The sequence below is a fragment of the Acanthochromis polyacanthus genome, chromosome 7 (assembly GCF_021347895.1).
Source record: "Acanthochromis polyacanthus isolate Apoly-LR-REF ecotype Palm Island chromosome 7, KAUST_Apoly_ChrSc, whole genome shotgun sequence".
Lineage (NCBI taxonomy): Eukaryota > Metazoa > Chordata > Actinopteri > Pomacentridae > Acanthochromis > Acanthochromis polyacanthus.
The window spans coordinates 14003726-14025367 of record NC_067119.1 but is presented as its reverse complement, the minus strand read 5'-3'; the positions used below and the strand labels follow the sequence as shown (position 1 = coordinate 14025367).

At 39.4% G+C, this 21642-nt stretch overlaps 1 protein-coding gene across 2 annotated transcripts in view; it reads right to left on the bottom strand.

Annotated features, from left to right (window-relative positions):
* Positions 1-21241, bottom strand: part of commd10 (COMM domain containing 10) — a 57516-nt gene extending 36275 nt beyond the window's left edge. The window contains exons 1-5 of one of the 2 annotated variants that reach the window (XM_051950430.1): positions 21084-21241; positions 19254-19344; positions 18534-18644; positions 17714-17869; positions 14916-15026 (exon numbers count right to left, since the gene is read on the bottom strand). In XM_051950430.1, coding sequence (XP_051806390.1) covers positions 14916-15026; positions 17714-17869; positions 18534-18644; positions 19254-19344; positions 21084-21112 — 498 coding nt within the window. In that variant the 5' untranslated portion in view covers positions 21113-21241. The remainder of the gene's footprint in view (positions 1-14915; positions 15027-17713; positions 17870-18533; positions 18645-19253; positions 19345-21083) is intronic. The other variant, XM_022192297.2, reaches the window with a different exon arrangement.
* Positions 21242-21642: the final 401 nt, after the last annotated feature.

Here is a 21642-nt window from a genome sequence, read left to right as displayed (position 1 = left end):
TACATCATCAATAGATAAAGTATAAATAATCTGTATTTGAATCTATATACAGTTGTGTTCAAAATTATTATGCGTCACAGTCCTTTTAAATCTGCTTAATTGCTGCTCATTCGGGTTCCGTTCACATCTACAGGTGTTTTCATCAGCTGTTTGACAACACCTGATGGAAACCTCTGTTCTTAAGAGTGGTGGACTAGGGGGGTTGAATAATTTTGTCAATGAGGTAATCACAGAAAGGCCATTAATTGGTATATTACAAACATTTTTGTTGTAATTTCAGTTGTATTTGTCTATTTGACATGTCATTATTTAATGTGATTATAAACAAGATGAAGAATAAATGTCAAACTTGCAAAAACACTTATCTACTGAATAATTTTGAACACAACTGTACCCATCCTAAGTTCATGACAGCATTTATTGTTGCCTTAATAATACCTGTTTTTAAAGAAGGCAGCTGCTGCTCCTAATGTTTACATCATACGTCAGCAGCATTTGACAGGCTATTATAGTTCACACACTACTGGGACACGCTATTTCTTCTACTAATTCCACGCTTTGAGATGTACTGATGGTTCCATAAGGCCCAACTTACACCTGCTCATGTGAGTCTCAGTTTCAGCAACTCCCTTACTGCTGGGGAAAGCATGTACTGTAATTAAAATGCTACATATTGTTAATAGCAGGTGACAAATGCGTCGCACTGAACACACAAACTGTCATGGGCTTTAGCTATCAGTGTGATCCCTGCGGCAATTACCACACTGACAAATGAGCCAGGCAGATGGGGGTATGTTCATTAGGATGTAAAGAAAAACAGAGTGTTGAGAGAGAGCAAAAAGAGGTGTGTTGCATACATACTGGAAAAAGAAAGATCAGTGACTGAAGAGATGACAAGATAACAACAGTAAAAGTGGTTTAGATGTGGCAATGGTAACGATGGCGGGGTGAATGTGGCTTTTTCTGAACTTACGGAAAGACCATTCCTTATCTATTCATATGTGACAGTGACTCATCCTTTAGAGCAGCCAAAAATAGCTTTCTCACCAACTGCACACAGTACATTCCTCATCTCATTCATTCTGTTCAACTAACACTGAGCAACAATCACAGGACGTGCAGCAGACGGCAGGAGAGACGGGGAAAAGTTGGGCGAGTTAAAGTGCAAAAGTAATAACGTGCAAACGTGCACAGTAAAACGAGATTTACTGTAGCTTAAATGTGCTTATCCAAAAACAGCAACTGCAGACTCGTGTAAGACAATAAACCATGATTTGTTCACTATGGATGTCTCCTGCTGCAATATGGCCTCACATGCAAAAGCTATTACCCGTTTAGAATCAGTATCTGCTGCAATTGTTGCTGTTGTGTTTCCTGAACAAAATCATCAAAGGAATAAAAACAAACTAAATGAAGTAGAAACATTAAATTGAGGTTTAAAATGTACAGTATATTCCATTTGAATGGGACCTGACCAAGAAAAGAGAAATGCCTGGAAATAGCCTGGTGCTTTCACATTGTTTGTTCTCACCTCCCACACTGCTTAGATGGAGGGTGCAAATGTTGAAAGGAGACAAATCACATTAGGCACCTAAAAACTGCCGAAACCTGAACTGGAATGACTAGAGCTGGCAGTTTATCCGTGGGCAGAGGAAGCGCTGCCTCTACGGACTATTTATCCAATGCTTACTGTTTACAAGACTTTCAGCTCAACCCTCAAGCCTTTCAACTCTTGAATTTAGACTTTGCCCACACCAATGAGGAAACATTTGAAAATGCCTTAAACTTGTGATGCAGTTTTTTTTGGCATAGTGGCAAGCATATTCTCGTTATTTTCAAAAAGCTTTTTGTCCACGCTGAAACATAAGAAAAACAAACAAGATATCATCAAAATTCCCTACAGACAAACTCTAAGATACATCAAATACTCCGCTTTGAGTAACAATTCGTATTTGATATGTTTTATATTATGGTCAGAACATTATAAAATTACATCTAAGCCTCCCCCTTATTCAGAAAATTTTGAAATGATGAACGCATTTCTTATTTAAGTAGTTTAAATATGCGATCAAAGATGTCAATGAATTCTCAATGTATGTGCAACACATCCTTCAAGTTTCAACACCACACTTGTAAAAGATGCTTACTGCACCAGCACTGGTCGTCAAACTAGAAACAATAATATGAAACCAACTCAAAGGGGCTCATCTTCAGCTTTGATTAGGTGAATTTAGAGAAACTTCACACTTTCGGGAGAAGAATTAAACAAATCATTCTTCTAGCGATGCAGCTTCACATGAAAATCACTCAACAGTCAAGTCATGGTGTGACTGCTATTGTGAAGCAGTCCCATTTGTCACAGAGATTAGCACTGACTGCAACAGTTTATCAAAAATTCTTCAACAAGATGACAGTCATTTTTGGCATTTTTTGGCAGCATGTCAGTTTTACATTTCGGAAGAAGTATTGGAAAAAGAAACCACAGTGAGTTAGCTGATGAAGAGCAGCAGGAGACAATGTACACCTACTACTTGCTGGTACTGTTCTCGGTCTCATGTGGAGTCTAGTCGAGTTGTGGGCAGCACGAAACCACATCACTATTGTTAATGAACGATTATTGACTGATTTTATTAAAAACAATGTAAATTTATCTGGCTTCATCAGTCGCTCTTCTGCTGCGTTTCTGACAAAGCAGCAGTTTAAGGAGTGTTTGCAGTAGTATGAGCTACACCTGCTGTAAACCTCAGTAAAGCGCTCACCAAATAAGACAACTCATAAGTGTTTGCATACGCAGTACATGACTGTTTCTCTTCTATCATCTTAGAAGAGCAAAGGTTTATTCTTAAACCTTACATTTCACTTCAGCTGTAAAGAAAAAGCTCAGAGCATATGAAGCTGTGTGCTCCTGCCATTCCAAAAGCTTTCCTACAACTAGTTAGTCTCCCAACAAGCAAGTACGAGTTTTATTGAATTGCTACATTCCAAGTAAGGAACTATTTGTTGTCTACCTAAAAACTTTTCTATGATCTGCTCCCATACTAGCCTAGCTTAGCTAGACTGTATTCCCGTTATAAGGGATATACGGGAATACAGTCTAGCCCTCCTCCATTGACACATTTTGACAGGTTTTCAAGCTCCGAGCAGATCAGACCGAACCAATCAGAGCACCAGAGGCGGGAGTTAACGATGCGTCATCTTCAGGGCCGAGTTGGCGACCGCAACAGAGCGAGGTTTCTCTCGTGCGCTTTCCTCTGTTTTGCACGGGCTGAATTTGTCCTTAAAACCTCAACAAGAAGCAGCTCTTAAAGCTTTTCTTTTTAAAAAGGATGTATTTTTAATTCCGGCAGGCTGTATGATAGAATGCGTAATGCTACCCTCCACTGTTGAAAGGGAGAGCTTAGATTTTCCTCAGGACCCCTGTACGGCGAAGGAAGCTGTTAAAACTACAAAACATCATGGCGGAAAGGCAACTGTTAGGTCGCTTAGTGATTGCGTCACACATGTGTTACGCTGATTGGCTCTCTCCAATACAAGCTGTGATCGGTAGTCCCGCCTCTGGGCTAGATTTGGTTCAATGGAGCAGTTCCAGACTGACTTTATGTGTATTTGTAATACACAATATAAAGGCTGTCTGGTCCCCAGGCAACTCCCATACTACTCATTGCTGTAAGGCAACCCATTTAGAATAAGCAGCCATCAGGTTTCTTCACTTTTTAGAGGTTCAGCTACGAGCAAAGCCTGACAAACGTTCTGCTGTTTGCTGCATGAGTGTACTCAAGTGTCTTCATGCCCTCTCAGCATTGGAGAAACTGATGACATAGTGGATTACTTCTAGTTTCAATAGCAACGTCATGACAACAGGGGGAAAATCCTAAGTGGTACCACAATGTGCGGCTAATGTGGCTATGGTTACACTTAGCTTTGATTTTATAAACACGTGATCTACATCACTAATATAGATTTTTATAACCACAATGGTGTCTGACATAAACATACATACTGGGCAATAACAACATCTGTGTTGTAAATTCAGCAATATTTCCATGTGAAATTATCACTCAGAGAAAGAAGCAATAGAAAGTTCTGGTGTCATATACTCATTCATGTCTGTTCTGGCTGCTGTGTGATCAACTATTTTGTTTCGAGATGTGAATCACAGACACAGAGTCGTGCTCCTGAAGAGGACAGGATAACCCCAATAAACCCAAACCTAACCACTTAAAGCTACAGACACTGAAACAGCCTGTTCTTGCTAAAGCCAGGAGTTATCCAGTCATGGTGAAATGAACCAGCTTTGTAGACAAAGAAAAAGTTTGAAAACACATTGTGTGAACATGTGTGACTTTCATTAATTTGCATGACAATTAACCTTTCAGTCAGGTACAGATGCTATTACCTTAGATTCCTTGTCAGTTTTAAATTATGTGCAGAAGTATTTAATATCAATTTGACTGAAATTCATGAATACTACTTGTTAACCAAGACTAAATCACTGTTTCACACTATTGCAGACATCATTCAAAAGCATAATTATGGAGATACATAAATCACAACACCTGTAGTTAAGCTTTCTTATCGTCCATTCAAATAAGCAAGCACAGAAACAGGTCTAAGTGGCATAAAGTGAGTTTCTTAACACTGCTGCTACACAGAAGTCAAACATGTCACATATTGAAACAGCTACCTTTGCAGTCCTGTAATAATTATATTCATATGCTGCTAGTATTTGTTTTGGTATCAATGTTTCATAATAAATCACCTCTTCATCTTCTAACAACCAGTAAGAGCGGCAGTTCATACCAGTAAGTGACAAATTCTATTTTCACCCATTTACAGATCTAACAATGTCAGCCACTTCCTAAAATTCATCCCGAGTCTTTTTTTTAAAACGAAGGCGCATGCCTATGAGCCTCTAAATAAGGAAGCTTGATGCTGCAAGCCAGGGAAAATGTAGACACCACCAGCTCAAGAGCCAAGAAAAACAAGCCAAGGAACACGAGCCGTTTGTGAGGCATAACAAGATGATTATGGTGGTGGAAGCGAGTTACCGTTCCCTGATATGGAGAAAGCAGGAAGATGCCATGTCATGTACCATCTTCTGTTGCCAAGCCGATACACTGTCTCCTTTCCAGTCGGGCTGGGAAACGCTGATGATGTTTCCACCAAAGAGCAGCCACCACGAGAGAGCTGTAATGGCTCGGTATTGAAGGTATATTGTGAACTAATATTAGAGATTTCCATTTGAGTTTTTGGCTCTTTTTGCACATGGCACACAGGTCTAACGTCGTGACTGGCAAACTTAAGTTTTTCAAGTCAAGACTGAAGCCTTTCAATAACTTCAAACTTGGGGCTCACCTCCGAATTTGCTTACTGCAATATGATACTGAGACAGCATCTAAAAAAAAAAGCTGTGTCAAACTTTAATCTTTTAAATGTGTGTGGGGTGGCTTAAGTAAGGAGCTAGCCAAACCGTTATAGTGTGAGCCTTAACTAACTATCCATGTGCCAGGTTTTAGGATAAGAGGCACTCAACCCCTTCAGCCAAGGGCTCCATTTTGAAACAGTAGGCATTTTAATGTATTAGGTTGGCACAAGGTTAGAGTCGGGGTCATGGGCAACCAAGCTGTGTGTGGGTTTGTATCTATGTGTTTGTGTGTTAAAAAGAAAGAGAGAGGACCTGCGTAAGACAAGTAACGGCTGCTGTAAGCCCTGTTTTTTCCACTATGTGGCAGAGCTAGACGATTGCCAAGGCAGCCACCCTGTGCCCCCATGGCATGTAGACACTGTCGCTCTCATAGACAAGGAAAGAGAAGGGGGAGGACTGAAATGTGTGCATGTGAAAGAGAAAAAAGAGAGATAAAGGAGGGGAGTTGAGAGAGTTTACAGTACAACTGGCAAGACACAACAGCAGCTATCACTCCAGTAAAACGTTTCATCACTAACCAACAACACAAAGCCTGCCATAAATATGTTGACATGAACAAGGACACTGGAGTTATGACAAGGAACAATGATGTCTTCAATGCATTTCATATACTTTTTAATTCTTGCCCAAATACAGTCAATTTAGTAGGTAGTGCTGGGTGCAAAACTAAAAACGTAAGTACCAAACAAGTATCAAAACCTAGCAATAAATATCTGGTCAGACTTGTAGTTTGATTTACTATTGTAGACTTTATCAGATACCAATGGTATTTACTTTAGGCAAAGTTCATGTATGGCAGTTTGTGTAAAGACAAAATTTGACATTTGAATCTTTTTGTTAAACTACGACAGGTTTTGCAGAAACTTCCATTTCTATTCTTCACTTCAATTGTGCTCTTCAGTCTCACATGTGTATAACTGACCGCTTCTATTTAATGAATGCAGCACTCAACACAGCAGGCACAACATTTTCACTTGCGCTTTACAGTCATAGCCAAGACCCGGACTGATCTCAGACCTGTTTACAGTGATTGTGTATTCCATGCACTGCTGTATCCCTGCTGCAGGTAAACCAAACAGGCTGCACACCACACTGAACCTAGAGAGCATCTTCTAAAGCAATGCTGTACCTTTCATCATAACAGTCAAACGCCAGTGTAACATCAAAGCGGTTGGGCATTCAGCATGACACTGGTGGCAATTTGTTGATACAGGCGGAAGAAGCACTCTGTGCCCTGTCATTGCATGTCAGCTGACAACAGTGCCAGGCTCCAACCCATTCATTATAATCATTTTACCAGGGCAGGGAAGGGGGCGAGAGCTCATATCCTTTCGGTGCCATTATATCTCATCAAAGTGTGATCCAAGCAGTGAAAGAGAACTCAGAAAACAAAACAATGCAAATATCACAACAGAAACCAATGTCTACCCAAACCTGTTCATGATGTTGTAATATGTCCACATTATTACCAATATATGTCATTTGAATAAAAAAAGCAGCCTTTTTACCCAGTGTGTGCCTATCAGACAACTTTCACTGGATTGAATGGATGTGATTTGGCTCTGTGCTTCTGCAATCAGTGCGTCTTGTTTAAACTGAAATAGATTTCTCACCCCAGCACAGTTCAGCCAAGAGGCAAAGCAGGCTCTCTAAAATAAACGGCAACACAAAACTGAAATGAAGAAAAAAATAATACACATGCTCATCTGAAAATCTCACCCTTAAGCGCTTCTTTTTTACCATCGCTACCGGCTTTGGAAAAATGGCACCACATTATCAGGGGATTAATGATTACTTCGCAAACTGGGTGTGAAACAAAACCGGCTGAATAACCAGAGAGAAATAAAGCTGATCACAGGAGTGGGAGATGCGAGAATAAAAAGGGGATGTTAAATCAGTGAGATTTAAATGGGAGCTGCAGTTGGATTTGCGGGGTTGATGGCTTCCCTATCTGGGTGTCAAGCATGTACCGTGGGTGTGCAAAACAACAGCCAAACATCCCCAAATCCTCCAGGCGCCTTTTGAGAGGTGAAAGAATTTGGAAAACAGGAGTGGAGGTGAGGGGGATAGCGGGGTGGATGGGGGAGATACAGAGAGTGTGTAATAGGGAGAGAGAATCAATGGGTACCCCTGGAGCAAATAAAAGCCATGACATCATCGTATGGCAAGGAGTGAGGAGTGGGGAGGAGAGGAGTGGAGGGGCAGAGACAGGGAGAAGGCAGAGACGAGAGCACCCACAGTCACCCATTCTGCCTCTCGGGGCCCATCCACTGGAATGGATAAGAGCCGAACAATGCGGCCTCAATGAATGGGATCCCAAATCCCACAGGAGAAAAACAAATCACCAGTGGGAAAGTGGAAGGGCGAGGGAGAGATGGAGAAAGAGACAGAGAGAGATGGAGAGAGAAAGGGAGACCCTTAAAAAGATGTGCACACAAAGCAACAAAGCATCTTGGGACATGTAGAGCAAGGCAAGTAGAGACTGAGACAAAGAGGCTTTTGTCCTTCCTGGCTGGTGGGTGGCTTGGTGTGAAGGATTTGAACGTGGTACCATTTACATCAGAGCTCTCCGATATATTGATTGGGCCATGTAATCCCTCAAACGATAAATGAAAAGGTTGGATCCGCGCTGGATGTGTTGTTTGTTGGGGCTACATGATGACAGCATGTGGGAGGCAAGAACCCGGCTTTACGTAACTCGTCAGAAGAGCTTTGTGCTGTGTTCAAAGTTTGGCCTGCTGCTCGGGATGCTGATTTGACAGAGACACGTGAGGCAGGGAAGGATGTTCAGGGAGGCTCTGATCACAGCACCTCCTCGCAGAAGTCAAAATGGGATGTTTAATTGCATTCCTCATCACACAGTGTTAATAAATAAAGTCACAGCCTTCACTGGGAGGGTTTAAAATGTGTGCAGAGTGCGAGTGTGTGTGTTGCTGTGTGCTTTCGAACAAAGAGCTTCCGTTCCTCCGTGATTACAGCGCTGGTGCTGTAAGCCAGAACAGAGAAAATAAATTAGAATCACAAGAAGAAGAAAAAAGTCTTTCATGTCTGATGCTTTGATAACAAAAACAAGCAGGTTTCCGCAAAATAGAATTAGTTGGCTTATAATTTGGAGCTAGCTGGGGACAGCTTGACACAAAAATTTCAAACAACAAATGGAAGATTCGCTCATGAATAAGTCACAAATAAAAGGGAAAGAAAGAATTGTATTATGATTTATTTTGGGATCAATAAAGAAGGAAGATGCTGAAAAGTGCACACTGAAGTGGAATAATGCGGATAGGAGGAGTCAATGATGCTACTCTCTGATCTGACAGAAATATGCTCTTTCTGACAATTCAGAGGCACTTGTGCATGAATGCGCACAATTAACAGCATGGCTTCCATGATGCTTACAGACACTTGGCCTATGAGAAATCTGAAGTAAGTTCAGCTGGAGCTTTTCTTGAAGTCCAAATTTAACCGAAAGATTACTGAACTACTACATCTTCAGCCAGATCAACGAGGGAAAAGAAACACTTCTTTTCTTTCCATTTCCAGGTGCGACAATAAATGGACTGCTGACAGTTTTACCTCAGTTACAGTTTTGTGTTTCAATATATTGATTTGCTTGCACTTTGTGGCATTTAAGAAAAGGCGTAGGACGCAGGAAAGATCATGTAAAATTTGATTTTTATTGGAGAAGCAGAGATTGTGCTGTGCGTTGGGAGACCAGACTTTAATCAGAAGAAGAAACCTCTCAGTCAAAATCCATTAGGAGACTGAAATGACCTGAAGCCAAACACTGCATCTCCAGCAGCTCAGAGGTGCTGACCCCAACATCTAACCTCTGAACTTCCTGATGAGGGAATGCTTATTATCATTATGGACAAATCCTACTACACTTTTTGAAACAGTCAATTAATTGATTACTGTATAAAATTGAGGTGCATGCTCATTACGATTTTCTGAGGCCCAAAGTGGAATCTTCAGATTGTTTTTCTCTAAATAACAGTCAAAAACTAAAACATAAATGACACAAAACTACAAAAATAAGCAATATTTGTCATTTAAGCTCTATAAATAACTAAAAAAACAATGATTCGCTTCTATTATTCTGTTAGTCATCTTTCATTTTAGCTTACAGAACATCCAGTGGTTTGGAAATTGGATGCTGGTTTTCCTGGAAATTGTGCTTCTACTCTCGTCTCTCTACCTTATGTATGTTTGTTTCCCTTATGCGAGTAGGAGCGCTTGAAGTTTGTATTTGTGTAATCGGCCCTCAACCAAGATCATGTGAATCCCATCCTCTCAGTTATTCGACACCTGGAAGTTTCTTAGCATCCTGAAGGATCACATATATTGTGCTTTTCTCGGCACACAGCACCTATAGCATATCCTGAAAAAGGAATCCCTTCTAAATTGCTGTTCCTGAATTGATAGGAGAAAAGTTTTGGAGAGTTTTGTCTTTATCAGGATTGTGGGTTTAAGGACAGAGGGTGTTGTGTTCTGCCCAGATTGTAAAGCCCCTTGAGGCAAATCTCCGCTTTGTGAAATTGTGATATATAGAAATAAAACTGACTTTACTTGACAACCAATCACCTGAGCAACTAGTCATTTTATGCACTAAGGGGGAGCGAAAACTAATTGAAATGAAACAAGTACTTCAGTGGTATCCAGCGGGGACTGCAGCTTTAGGAGAAAGCTGTCCTTGCTCACAAATTTTGATTGAATAGGCCATAAGAAAGGAGGAATATAGGAAAAATCTGTAGGGAAAAGTCTGGGATTTGTCTTAAAGCAGCATTTAGTACATTTCCCCGCTTTGAGGTTTGAAACTCAGAAGAGCTTTGCTTTATCAATTCTCATCAAGTCTGTCTGAAGCTATCAACTAAAGATATCCTTTGAAGTCTGAGCCAGCATGTGGAAGCTACATTAGCTCACTAGCTCTCTCCTCATGCTTTTGCAGCCTAGCGTGTCCACAATAAATATTGAAATCAGCGGTGGCTGCTTTGGAAGTGGATGTTCTGTATTATAAATGTCACTCTACCCTTGGTCGACGGACCAGTGGCTCATTCTTATGCAGTGGCAGTGGCAGTGGCAGTGGCACAGACAGAGAGAGAGACACCAACTGGTGAGGGATTTTTACCTTTCGACTCATCAAAGTGACATCAGAGTGCCTTATAACTAAAAAGGAAGATGGACACTATGAGCAAAATTACAGGGGAAGAACAAAAAAAAACTGTCAGTTCTTTATTTTTTATGACATCTTTGCTTTCTTCTTGCAAAATAGCTCACATGATGACTACATCTGGCCCTCAAAAGTCAAAAAGGATTCATTTTTAGGAGATCATAGCTAATACAACCATGAGGGATTAGAATTTGACTTCACATCTTGTTTAGAAGCCAAAAGGACTTTGAACCAATGAACTACATGTCACCTTCTTCAGCCTCCACCCACTAAAACCAATTTTCTTTCATATTACGTGGGGGGGTCTGTTTGATGCACATTTCTTCTCAGTGGTAGCTTTTAAAATGCCAGCTGCAGCTCATGATATTGCTCATGAACATATCTGCTTCTTCCCTGAATGATTTGTCAAAGCATTTCAAAACAACAAAGACACTTCATTTGCTGCTGTAAAAAAAAGATCTCCACTCATTAAAAGCTTCCTTATGCTCTCTCCGTCAGACACTAAAATTCTTCTTCTTCAGCCTGTCATACACCTGAAGCATTCTACTGCATGAATTAACAGTGCAGCTGTGTGTACTGCTTACATTTAGCTGCTTATTTTGTGGCCAAATACTTTGAAAATGACTAATGGCAGTCTAAATGCATTCCTTGCTATCATATTTTTAATGTTGATTCCTGATTTCTAATGTTTTTATTGTCTTTGCCTTACTTTAGTTGGTATTAATTTGCTCTCCTCTGGCCTGGCCTGTTTGCTTTCTAAATGATTTATGATGTTCAATGAAAACAAAACAGCAATTGCGCATTTACTACATTGCTAATTCATGCTGAAAAAATACACAATTATAAGTTCTGACTGATTTAAACTGTCACAACTTAAATTTTTTGGATACTACTGTAGAGAACTGTGTCGTGTGTTTTTTGGCATTTTTTACTGCAGAGGTGAACACCTACATTAATGAAACCAATAGTTTTGCCTGAGTTTTATCAGTTCATTTCTCTCAAAAGCCCTCTGTGGCATATTTTGAAGTTTACTAAGCAAGAAGCCCAAAGGAGCATAAAGCGAAGAAAAAACTGAGCAACTTAAGACTAAAAAGGAGATGTGTACGTGCTACACAACCAAGGAGTCAAGTGTGCGTGCATCACGTACTGGGCAGAAAGCCATCAGTGTTTTCAGTTGTTTCTCTTCACAGCTTCATCCCACAAAGACCGAACCTCTACAGACAACACACCTCCGAATTAAAATGGGTGGTTTGGGTACTTCTATTTCAAGGTCTGTGCAGCTGAAAAATAAATAAATCTGGTTATCTGCAGTCTAGCTCGCATGCTTGCCAAAAAACCCTCTTAAAATACAGATAAAAGTACACATTCTCGGTGCTTTTGGGTTGTTGATGAGTGCACCATTAATATCTGAAAATAAAGCTCCCTGAAGTACAGAGACATCGCATACGTCCTACTATTACTGATGCTAACACTTCACATATCACAAGGTGAACCGCAAGAGAAATTTCAACAAATCCTCACTTAACTTCATCCTCTCCCACTCTTATCTTTCTGTTATCGTTCTCAAGTTTTTCATTGTCATCTTGCCTCTGTTTTTCTTTACCCTTCCTATAACCCTCCCCTGCATCCTGATCTCCTCCTTTCCATTCCCTGCTAACGTCAAGTTCTTCTGCCAACTTTTCCCTTCTTTTGACAGCAGATCAATCAGCCGTTTTTCTCTCTCAGCTCTCTCTCCATTGGGATAACAAGCTATGCAACAGGTCTTACGTCAAATATAGACTAAATGAGGCCACTTCTAGCAGTCTTCATGAGGATAAACTAGAGATAGCATTCTTGAAGCACTAAAAGTGGATAAGAGGACAGATGTACTCCAATGCTTTTACATAGGAGACAGTAGCTTTCCTAAGCCCAATACAAATTTAGCCGAGGAAAATAGCAGCTCCCATGGGTGGGGTGCTGGAATGACTGCTGTATGGAAGCAGAAACAGTGATCTATAAATTCAATATATGCTGTTGCTTCACACTTTTAGAGGCACGTGAAAAACATATCCCCTGATGATAAATATTTCAATCAAAGCAAAGCAAATCAGAATATCCTAAAATGGAGTCCACTCATTTCTAATTTTAAGTGAGTCTTCTAACATCTTATCCACTGTACTGTAGACATACTGCATGTCACATATTGTTTGGGGAATGACATGTGAAGCGCCCTGGCAGTCGTCCTCCTCCTCAGGGAGAGCGCTAATGAAGTAAGAGGCTGGTCAGATGGAGGAGTCTAAGTCTCCACTTGGCTTCCAAGCAATCAATATAATCCTGAATGCTACCCTTGCCTTCCTCTCTTTATATTAAATTTCTATCCTTTATCCTCTTCATCATTGCTCACCCTGTACTCCTTATATACAGGTTTTCACCTCCTCTCTCAACCTTCTATCTCACTTTGTCTGTCCTCATCACCTCTTATTCCTCTAATTTCTCCCTTCTGCAGTTTTGCCTTCCCCTTTCTTTTAGACAGTTAGCAGTGCGGCTGTTATAAATCTGTGCTGTAATTAGTATGACACTTGCAGCTGAATTCCATTTCTATTCACAACTAATTTAGTTCTCAGTCATTGCAGTGTTTTGACATTCCAGAAGTTGCACTGAACGATTCTCAGAGAGTTGGGAAGGAAACAAACTTAGTGTCAAAAAACTTTAATCAGAAACACTGATGGAACTTTAAAAAAAAAAAAAAAAAAACTGTGCACAAACTGCCTTAATACTAAGTTAAGGAGGAATCCTATCCATCTCAGATACTTTACTGCCCCGAGGGATGCTTCCCAACCTGTGAGGCAACAGTGCCCCCTGCAGCTCACCAGTGGATGTGCACCTAAATGAAGTTGATCCCTCTACACTTTTAACCAGCCTTGTTTTAGCCCCCCAGCTATCTCCTCCCACAAGGGGAATTGTGTGAGTGGATTTAAATAAATTAATGCCTCTTTTGCAAGCCTAGGGTAAACACAGCTGAAAATAGTCCAAAACATAAAAATGTCTTGCCGCTGTTGCATTCACAAAGCTAAAGAAAAACATATATTTTCTCTAGCTTACGCCTATAGGCCCACATTTAAGACGGCAGCAATTTGAATATGTCATGCCTAATTCCACGTTTAGGCTGAGCCGGCATTCTCTGGGGACTGAATACAAAGCAGTGTGGAAGAAAGACACTTGACTAGTCAGCTGGAACAACAGTATCCAGGCTCAGGGGATAATCAGTCCCACCATTTTGAGACAAGAACTGCTTTAAAAGAAACCATTCAAATGCCTGAAGGCTATAACTAAAATTTTCAATATCCATGCCGCCAAACAACTGTCCTACGTAGCAGTCACAGTCTCTAGAATATATTTCAAATATTTGTCAAACACTTCACCAAGTAAGTAAGTAGCTCATACTTGAGCTGGTAGTTGTTAGAAGAATTAAAACATTAAATGTAGAGAAACTATTTCAATTAAATCATGTTCTTCAAAGGGTGAAAATCACTTCTTTTGAAATAGAAACAGCTCTTTTCGTTCTCATTGCTTATGCTACAGAGGTATAATTCTCCCAGTAGAAAAGAAAGAAATGAGTGAGGGAGGCCCATGAGGTCTTGGCTATTAGAGTAAGTATGTGGCATTAGCTAATTGGGACCCAAACAGACTAACACATAAAAATAAATGCAAACAGGGAGGGGCTACAGTGGAAAATATGAACTCAAAACCATGTTTCTATCTTGTGTTTTCCTTAGAACACATATTTAGGACCAAGTCTTATTAGGATGCTGAAACAAAAGCCTTCATCTAATACTTTGTTTTGATTACCTGTGCAAAGATTGAGTAATAAAATAATTAAAGAGCAAAGCTAATCACCACAAATGACCACAGTAAAGCAAACATATGGAAAGAATCTAAAGCTAGTGAATTAATAGATAGAATTCAATGTCAGATACAACATAACCCCCCTCAATAATTGCACATACTGTCCAATTTTAGAGTACAAGTCTCTCAAGAGAACAAAGAGACTCTGGAGGTCTCAGATAACAAGCTCCCTGATCTCTGGTCTTAACACTACAGTTACTCTGGAGCTAGTTGTATGTCTACCTCTGGGTCAAGACAGACACCGATGGGATTACCATCTACTAACAAAAGGAAAAAAGAGGGAAAGACTGGAGATGCTTCTCATTTGTCATAAACACAGAACGGTTCCATGATTGCAGCGCATAGTAAGACTTTTAGTAATTGGGCTGCATATAAGAGAGTAGAGAAGCGGAGGAAGTAAAATAATGGCACGCATTTTTAAGGTGCATGTATTCATACCTCAGAGTTTTCACTGTGGAGTCCCAGTTGGAGGATGGCACTGGGAGACTTCAGTCTGGCTTGGCTGGACTGAGCCATCTGCAGGTTCAACTGCCAGCTGACATATTCCAGCTGAAACACACAAATGGAGCGACTTTTTACAACTGGCTTAATTGCAAACCATAAAGCTTCACACTTCAGTTTAATAAATCCCCCAGACACCCTTTCAAAGACTGAAGAAATGACACTTTGCCATAAAACATCAGAGGAAAAATGTATACTGTACATTCATGTGTATATGGATCTTTTTTCTCATTATCTTCTCACTGGTTGACCCAATTTTTCACTGTTCACTTCCTTATTGTTGCTGTTTTCATCATTTCTATGTTTACAGACCGTTCTGTGCTTTATCAATCTATTTAGCACTGACATTATGTAGTAGTGGTTTGGTCTTTAAAACACCACAACACACCAGAATACAATGCCATGTCATGTAAGTGTCTAAAATTTGCAATGTAAGACCAAGAAAAGCAGTAAATTGTCCCATCTGACAACCTGAAACCTGCAAATGTTTGCCATTTTTGGTTGTAAATGTTGAACTATAAAACCTTTGTCACAATACTTATAGATAAAATTTATTCTAATGGGGCTATTGATTGATCTATTGCAGTTTGATTTGTGTTAGATTTTTGGTTTAATCTTGTAATTTATGCCCATCTGTTTTTTTTTTCCACATCGATTAGAAGAATCACTTCTTCAGCTAAGAATGGAACAAGTACAATTTAATAATGGCTCGTTTGCTCAGTATGGGCACACCAGATGACCTGCAGCCAACATTATTAAATGAAGTCATTTTACCACTCTCATGAATATAGTTGTTATCACACTCAGGAAGATTTACTGCTGTAAAATCTCTTCAATTTTAAGTTACCTTGCCTCCCAGCTGCAGGTTGTCATTCTCTCTTCCGAACTTTCGTGGAAAAAAAAAATGTCTACGTGATGTTTAAGTCTTACAAAAACCTTGCAGTGTCTCCTCTTAGCAATCTCGCCAATTCGCCACCTGCCTGACTGATTTACTGACAGATCCTTCATCAGTTAGCTGTAGCAGCATGATAGATTAGCAGCACTGAGTCGAGGCAGGGCAGTTAAGTGTTTTATGATGCGGAGAGAGGCCATAATAATAAACCATGTGTGACTTATTGGGCCTGGATGCTTCCACATCATCAGAGGACAGGTGTAAGGTGGGAAGGCCTGAGCTATATCTTTCACGACTGGAATAATATTCAAATTAGCATGAATAAACATTCCAACTCTATGATGATACTTACTTTACTTTCAGTTTATGCAAATGAGTCAAATTAAAGAAATACATCAACATAATAAATGAACCGAATTAAGTAAATATGCTGTGTTTTAATAATTTGCTAAAAAATAAATTACAAAGTAACTTACTAATCATAAAAATAAATTTAGAGACGTAAAGGCATAGTATATCATCTAATGTGCTTCTGTATTTTCTGCTTCATCGAATGTCTGGCACTCCAAGTAGGATTTTGGCTCATTTTAACACGAAAAGCAGGTAATCAAAGTTGAAGGTAAATCCCTAATTCTCTGTAAGCAGCAGAATTAAACATCATCTGTGACATTCTGTACTTGCATGTCGGTTTTTCAAAAGCAAACGTATTCAGACGAATGAACTTGATGTTGGAAAATATACAAGTAGCATACAGACATTTATTCAACTTGGGTGCTATTTATTTGTGAAACAGTTTCACATTTAATCAAATTGGTTGTGGTTTGAAACCTGCAATTTGTAAACACCTACAAATGTCCCACCAACTGTCCATAGGTCAAAGATATACTGCATTCCATTATCCTGACAGTGACAAATCCTCCCTATACAGAAGCTAAAACCTTCATATCGTTGGTATTCTTACTTCTTTGTCAAAGTGGTTGCCAAGTAATGTTTTGTTCGTCAACTAATAATTTGCAGCTTCGTAGCTCAGCCCTAGTTTGATCATCAGTTAATAAGAGCAAGAAATGACAAAGTGGCCAATACTGGGCTGACTTGTTTCTTAAATGGCAATAAAAATGTACAAATCCTGTACAACATTCTAATACGTCAGAAACATAAAACTCTTAGATGAGAGAAAGCATATGCATGTCAGTTAGATATACAGTATTTGCATTACTGTAGTTGCATAGTTAAACAGTTTCCTGTTCAAAGTCAAAGCAGCAGCTGAGGACATCTCGAGGATCTACGGCTGTCACAGCCTTGTGCTTCAGATTCATGGGGGAGAGAAAGACTTGCGAGACACAGGCAGGTGAGATGTCTAAACGTACGACAGCAGCAACACATCCAGCATGATGCGACTAATGCGTACATGCTGCATATTTATTCCGTGTAAGATCTTAATTCCCTTGTCTTTGAGAGGAATGCTGTTTGAAGTGTCACTGTTTAATCAAGTTATAGAGAGAAACACGTTTTAAAATTAATGTGATAACTTGTGAGCTGTGAAAGAACTCTTTGTAATCTAAACAGATGGAAGGGATTCAACACAAGCAGGTCGATCTTAATATGGACACTGTGATGTTGAGTCTCAATTTAGTATCACATGACTACAATGTCCCAAGAGTACTCAGCTCACAAGAAAAGTAAAACATAGTCATTTATTGGCTGGAAGTACGTTCGTCTTAGACAAGCATGAAAACAAAGAAATGTGGCTGGATTTTAAGATGAAACGGGATCATGGCAGGTGTAAGTGAAGTCTGATGGTGACGTGGACCAAAGAAAAAAAAGGCTTATTTATTAGTTTTACCTTCTTGGGGGCAAAGACATTACGCTTCAGCCTTTCCACCAGCTCAGGCCCAGCACTGGCCCAGGTTTGAGAAAACACCTCAGCTTTGTCTGGGCTTAGATTAATCACCTCCAGCTGCTGTTGCAGAGACGCCGGCTTTATGTTATGATACACTGCCTGAGAGGAGAGGAGGAGAGGAGAGGAGAGGAGAGGAGAGGAGAGGAGAGAATATTCATAGTCAGTACTACTCATTTACCACTCAACATAACATTGGAAAATGCAGCCATCACAATACAACAGTGACCCCAGCTGGAGAAATGAGCTCACAATGTAATCCAAAAGCTACACACATTATACTGACCTATCATATTTCACAACATATTGAGTTATTTACAATATACGCATAAGTGAATCGTACATTTTCAGTTGTAACTTGTCATTTTTTATGTGAACAGCAAGAAAATCACTGCAGAAACTTGTTCCATTATCATTGTCACTCCTGGGAGCACTGGCACAGTCACTGGATATAAATCGACTAAATTCTTGTATATGATGTAAATAACTCTACAAGAGGACTCCAGTACATTTAAAATGGACAGAAATGTTTCTGTCTGCACTGCAGCAACAGAAGTGATAAAAATCAAAGTTCTTCCGCTGCATATCTAAAGCAAGGGAAATCAAACGGAACATTTTACCTGCTCAGGCATCTCCATCACATTGAATAGCCAAAGCTGACCTCTTGGAAATATTGATTACGAAAGAACAAAGAAACTCCAATCTAGCATAATGAACTTTCAATCATGATATAATGCATACATAAATCAAGCAAACCCCCACCCACCTGCTCTAGTATAAAGGCAGCAGTTTCCAGGACCAGACTGAGAGCCTTTTTATCCAATGAGAGAGCAGTCTGGAGTTTTTCCTCTTCTTCTTCACTGAATGTCCGCTCTCCCTGTGAAGAAAATGTTTTTACTGTGTATAATTGAAAAGATCATCCACTATTTTGACAACACCAAAAAATAACTGAAAAGCTCCTTTGTGATTTACAATCAACCACTTATTAAGAAAAAGCATTAGCTTTAAAGCTGAGATAAGTCAATATTTTTTAATTAATATTTTGTTTGATAGGCATGTATTTTAGATAAGAAACTATGCAACATTTACAATAGATACACTATCACAAATGCTGAGAATGAGTCGCTTGTCTTTATTTAATGGCATTACTGTGAAATGAATACAAAGAGATTTCCATTCTAGTAATCAATCATCACTTTAAATGGTTTTACAGTCAAAAAAAAAAACAACTAAAACAGTCTTAACACATACCTAATAGTTAAAATCTTAGTTGTAGCTTTCAAAATAATGTAACTGCAATTTGGTGTGCCTTGTAAATAAAAAAGAAAAACAGGATAATCAACAGGGCCGGGCCTGAATGCATTCATTAAAGCCGAGTCTGACTGATGCTCCAGTAAGTCATTGTGCATGCACTGCTCTCTCTCACTCCAGCTTTGCTGCAAAGGCTCATGTCTTTGGCAAAGATAACACTGCGCCGTTTCTGTACCTTCAGATGAAGCTTTTGTATGATGCGAGAGATCAGCCTGGAGAACTTGTTCACATCAATTGCGTTGATGAAAGTCACCGCTTCTTTTATGCTGTTTCAAAAAAGAAGTGTTGGAAATGTTAATGATAGTGATGTAGCGAGTTCTCAGACCTTTTAGTTAAGGAAAACTATCATAGTTTACTGCTCAAGTTTGTCATACATGAAAGGTATTTCTCTCTGGCTGTCAGTGAATTTCAAAGACAGCTCTACACAACAAAGGCGCAAACTGAAAACATACAGCAGTGAAAACACTGCTTTGTATATAATGCAGTAACTTTCATATGATAAAACACAATGTAATCCCAAGAGTGAAGAGTGAACAACACCCTAAAATTAAGCTATGCGCAGATAAATTGAGAATAAAGACAACTGCATACACAGACACAGTCACTAATGCCAAGTACACATTCTGTATACAGTCTACACATAGTATACACATTTCACTCTTCGTCCATACAAAGTTGGATGATAATGCACTCCATAAAAAATAAAGCAATCTGCATTTTATTCAAGACAAGTAAATACATTTACTTACAGTACAATTGTGTGTACTTTTTAAAATACACACAAGTGTATTGTAAAAAGTTAAATTGTGCATCTTGCATAATGATTTTCCCTTTTAGACTTTTGTGTGGGAGTATAGCTGTGTATTTATATTTTTTTCTATTCTCATTTTTATAGTGATGACATAAGTATACTACCTGGTAATACTATTTTTGTCAGTTAAAAATAAAAAGTAGTTCAGTCACATCACGCACAGGTTTTTGTGTTTTATTATGTTTACACATATTCACTACACAGTCTGCACAGTGAGTCAGTGGTTAGCAGTGTGGCCTTACAGCTAGAAGATCCCCAGCTCATATCCTGGCCTGGGCCTGGGATTTTTCAGAATGTGTGTGTTTTCTCTGGGTACTCTGGGCTCCTCCCACAGTCCAAAAACATGCTGAGGTTAATTGGTGATCCTAAATTTACCGTAGTGTGAGCGTGATTGTTTGTCTCTCTATGTAGCCCTGTGATAGACTGGCAACCTGTACAGGGTGTCCCCTGTCTTCCCTCTAAGTAGCCTAACTCTAAGTCAGCTGGGATAGACTTCAGCCCCCACGACCCTAATGAGGATTAAGCGGTGTATAGAGAATGGATGGATGGATCCACATTACATATAATTAGGCTGTAAAAGTGTTACTTTTGTGATTTGTTTTGTGATTCTTACATAACTGTTGACAAAACACTACTACATGAGTGGAATGGCATTTATTGGCTGTATTATACATTTGCTGACAGGCAAATACTTCTGTTAATTTTGAACCTTAAATAAAGGTTAATCATATCCACTGTATTTTGGAAGTTAAGTATACAACCCTTTCACTACAAAGTAACTTGTGAACATGGACTTGAAACTTACTCATTCGAGATTGCACCTAAGTTACCATCTCAGTTGTGTCTTCTTAGAAGAAAACACTGCTGAACCGGACCGGAAACACCTGGAAGTTTGACCACAACACTAAAGAACAGCGATTTTACTCTTGTCGCTGGCTAACGTTATCAGAAAAGGGATTTCAAGTAACTAGTACACTTACAAAGTGTTAGAAGTTAAATTGAATAAATTGGAATCATCCCAGATGAACAAGAAAATCTGACAAATTCTTTAATAATGACACCAGTAATGCAGTTCACCTCCAAGCTAGTGTCACGTCGTTAACTTTGATGTCTTTGTGTGCTAACAGGCAGCTTAGCATTAGCTACAAAACGTATACTTTGTCTCTGAATTCAACCTACAGAAATGCTGCTCACCTTTGTGTTTCTTTTATAATTGAAGTCATTTTGGGCTCCTTATTACTGCAAATGAACAACGAAGTGTTTCAAAGCAGCAACAGCATCTTCAAACTGGTGTCACTCCTTTTCCTGTTGTCACAAGATTCACGTGACAGTCAAAGCTGCGCAGTTATAGATGCGCAGTGGAGCGCAGTTCTACGGCAGCCGGCAGCATACAGAATAGAGAAAAAACTCTTCAGTTGCTCCAAAAAGGATACATGACTGATATTATTTTGGGTAACTGCATTTTACAATAACAGCAACTGCATAGTTACATTTCCTTGAAGTATACTTTGCGTAAATGAGTCAGTCGCCACAGAAAACGCTTTGGACAAATCCTGCAAGAAATGCTCAAAAGCACATTTATCTAATAGCTACCGTCTATTCTCGTTGTGTAATAATGTCCATATTTTATAGATTTGGATATTAAATGCACTTTCTGTGGCACCGGGACAGAAACAGTCATGCAATTTCAGTTTCTACACCTCCTCCTCATTTGCATTTTTGAAGGGCATAGGAAAATCTATTTATTACAACA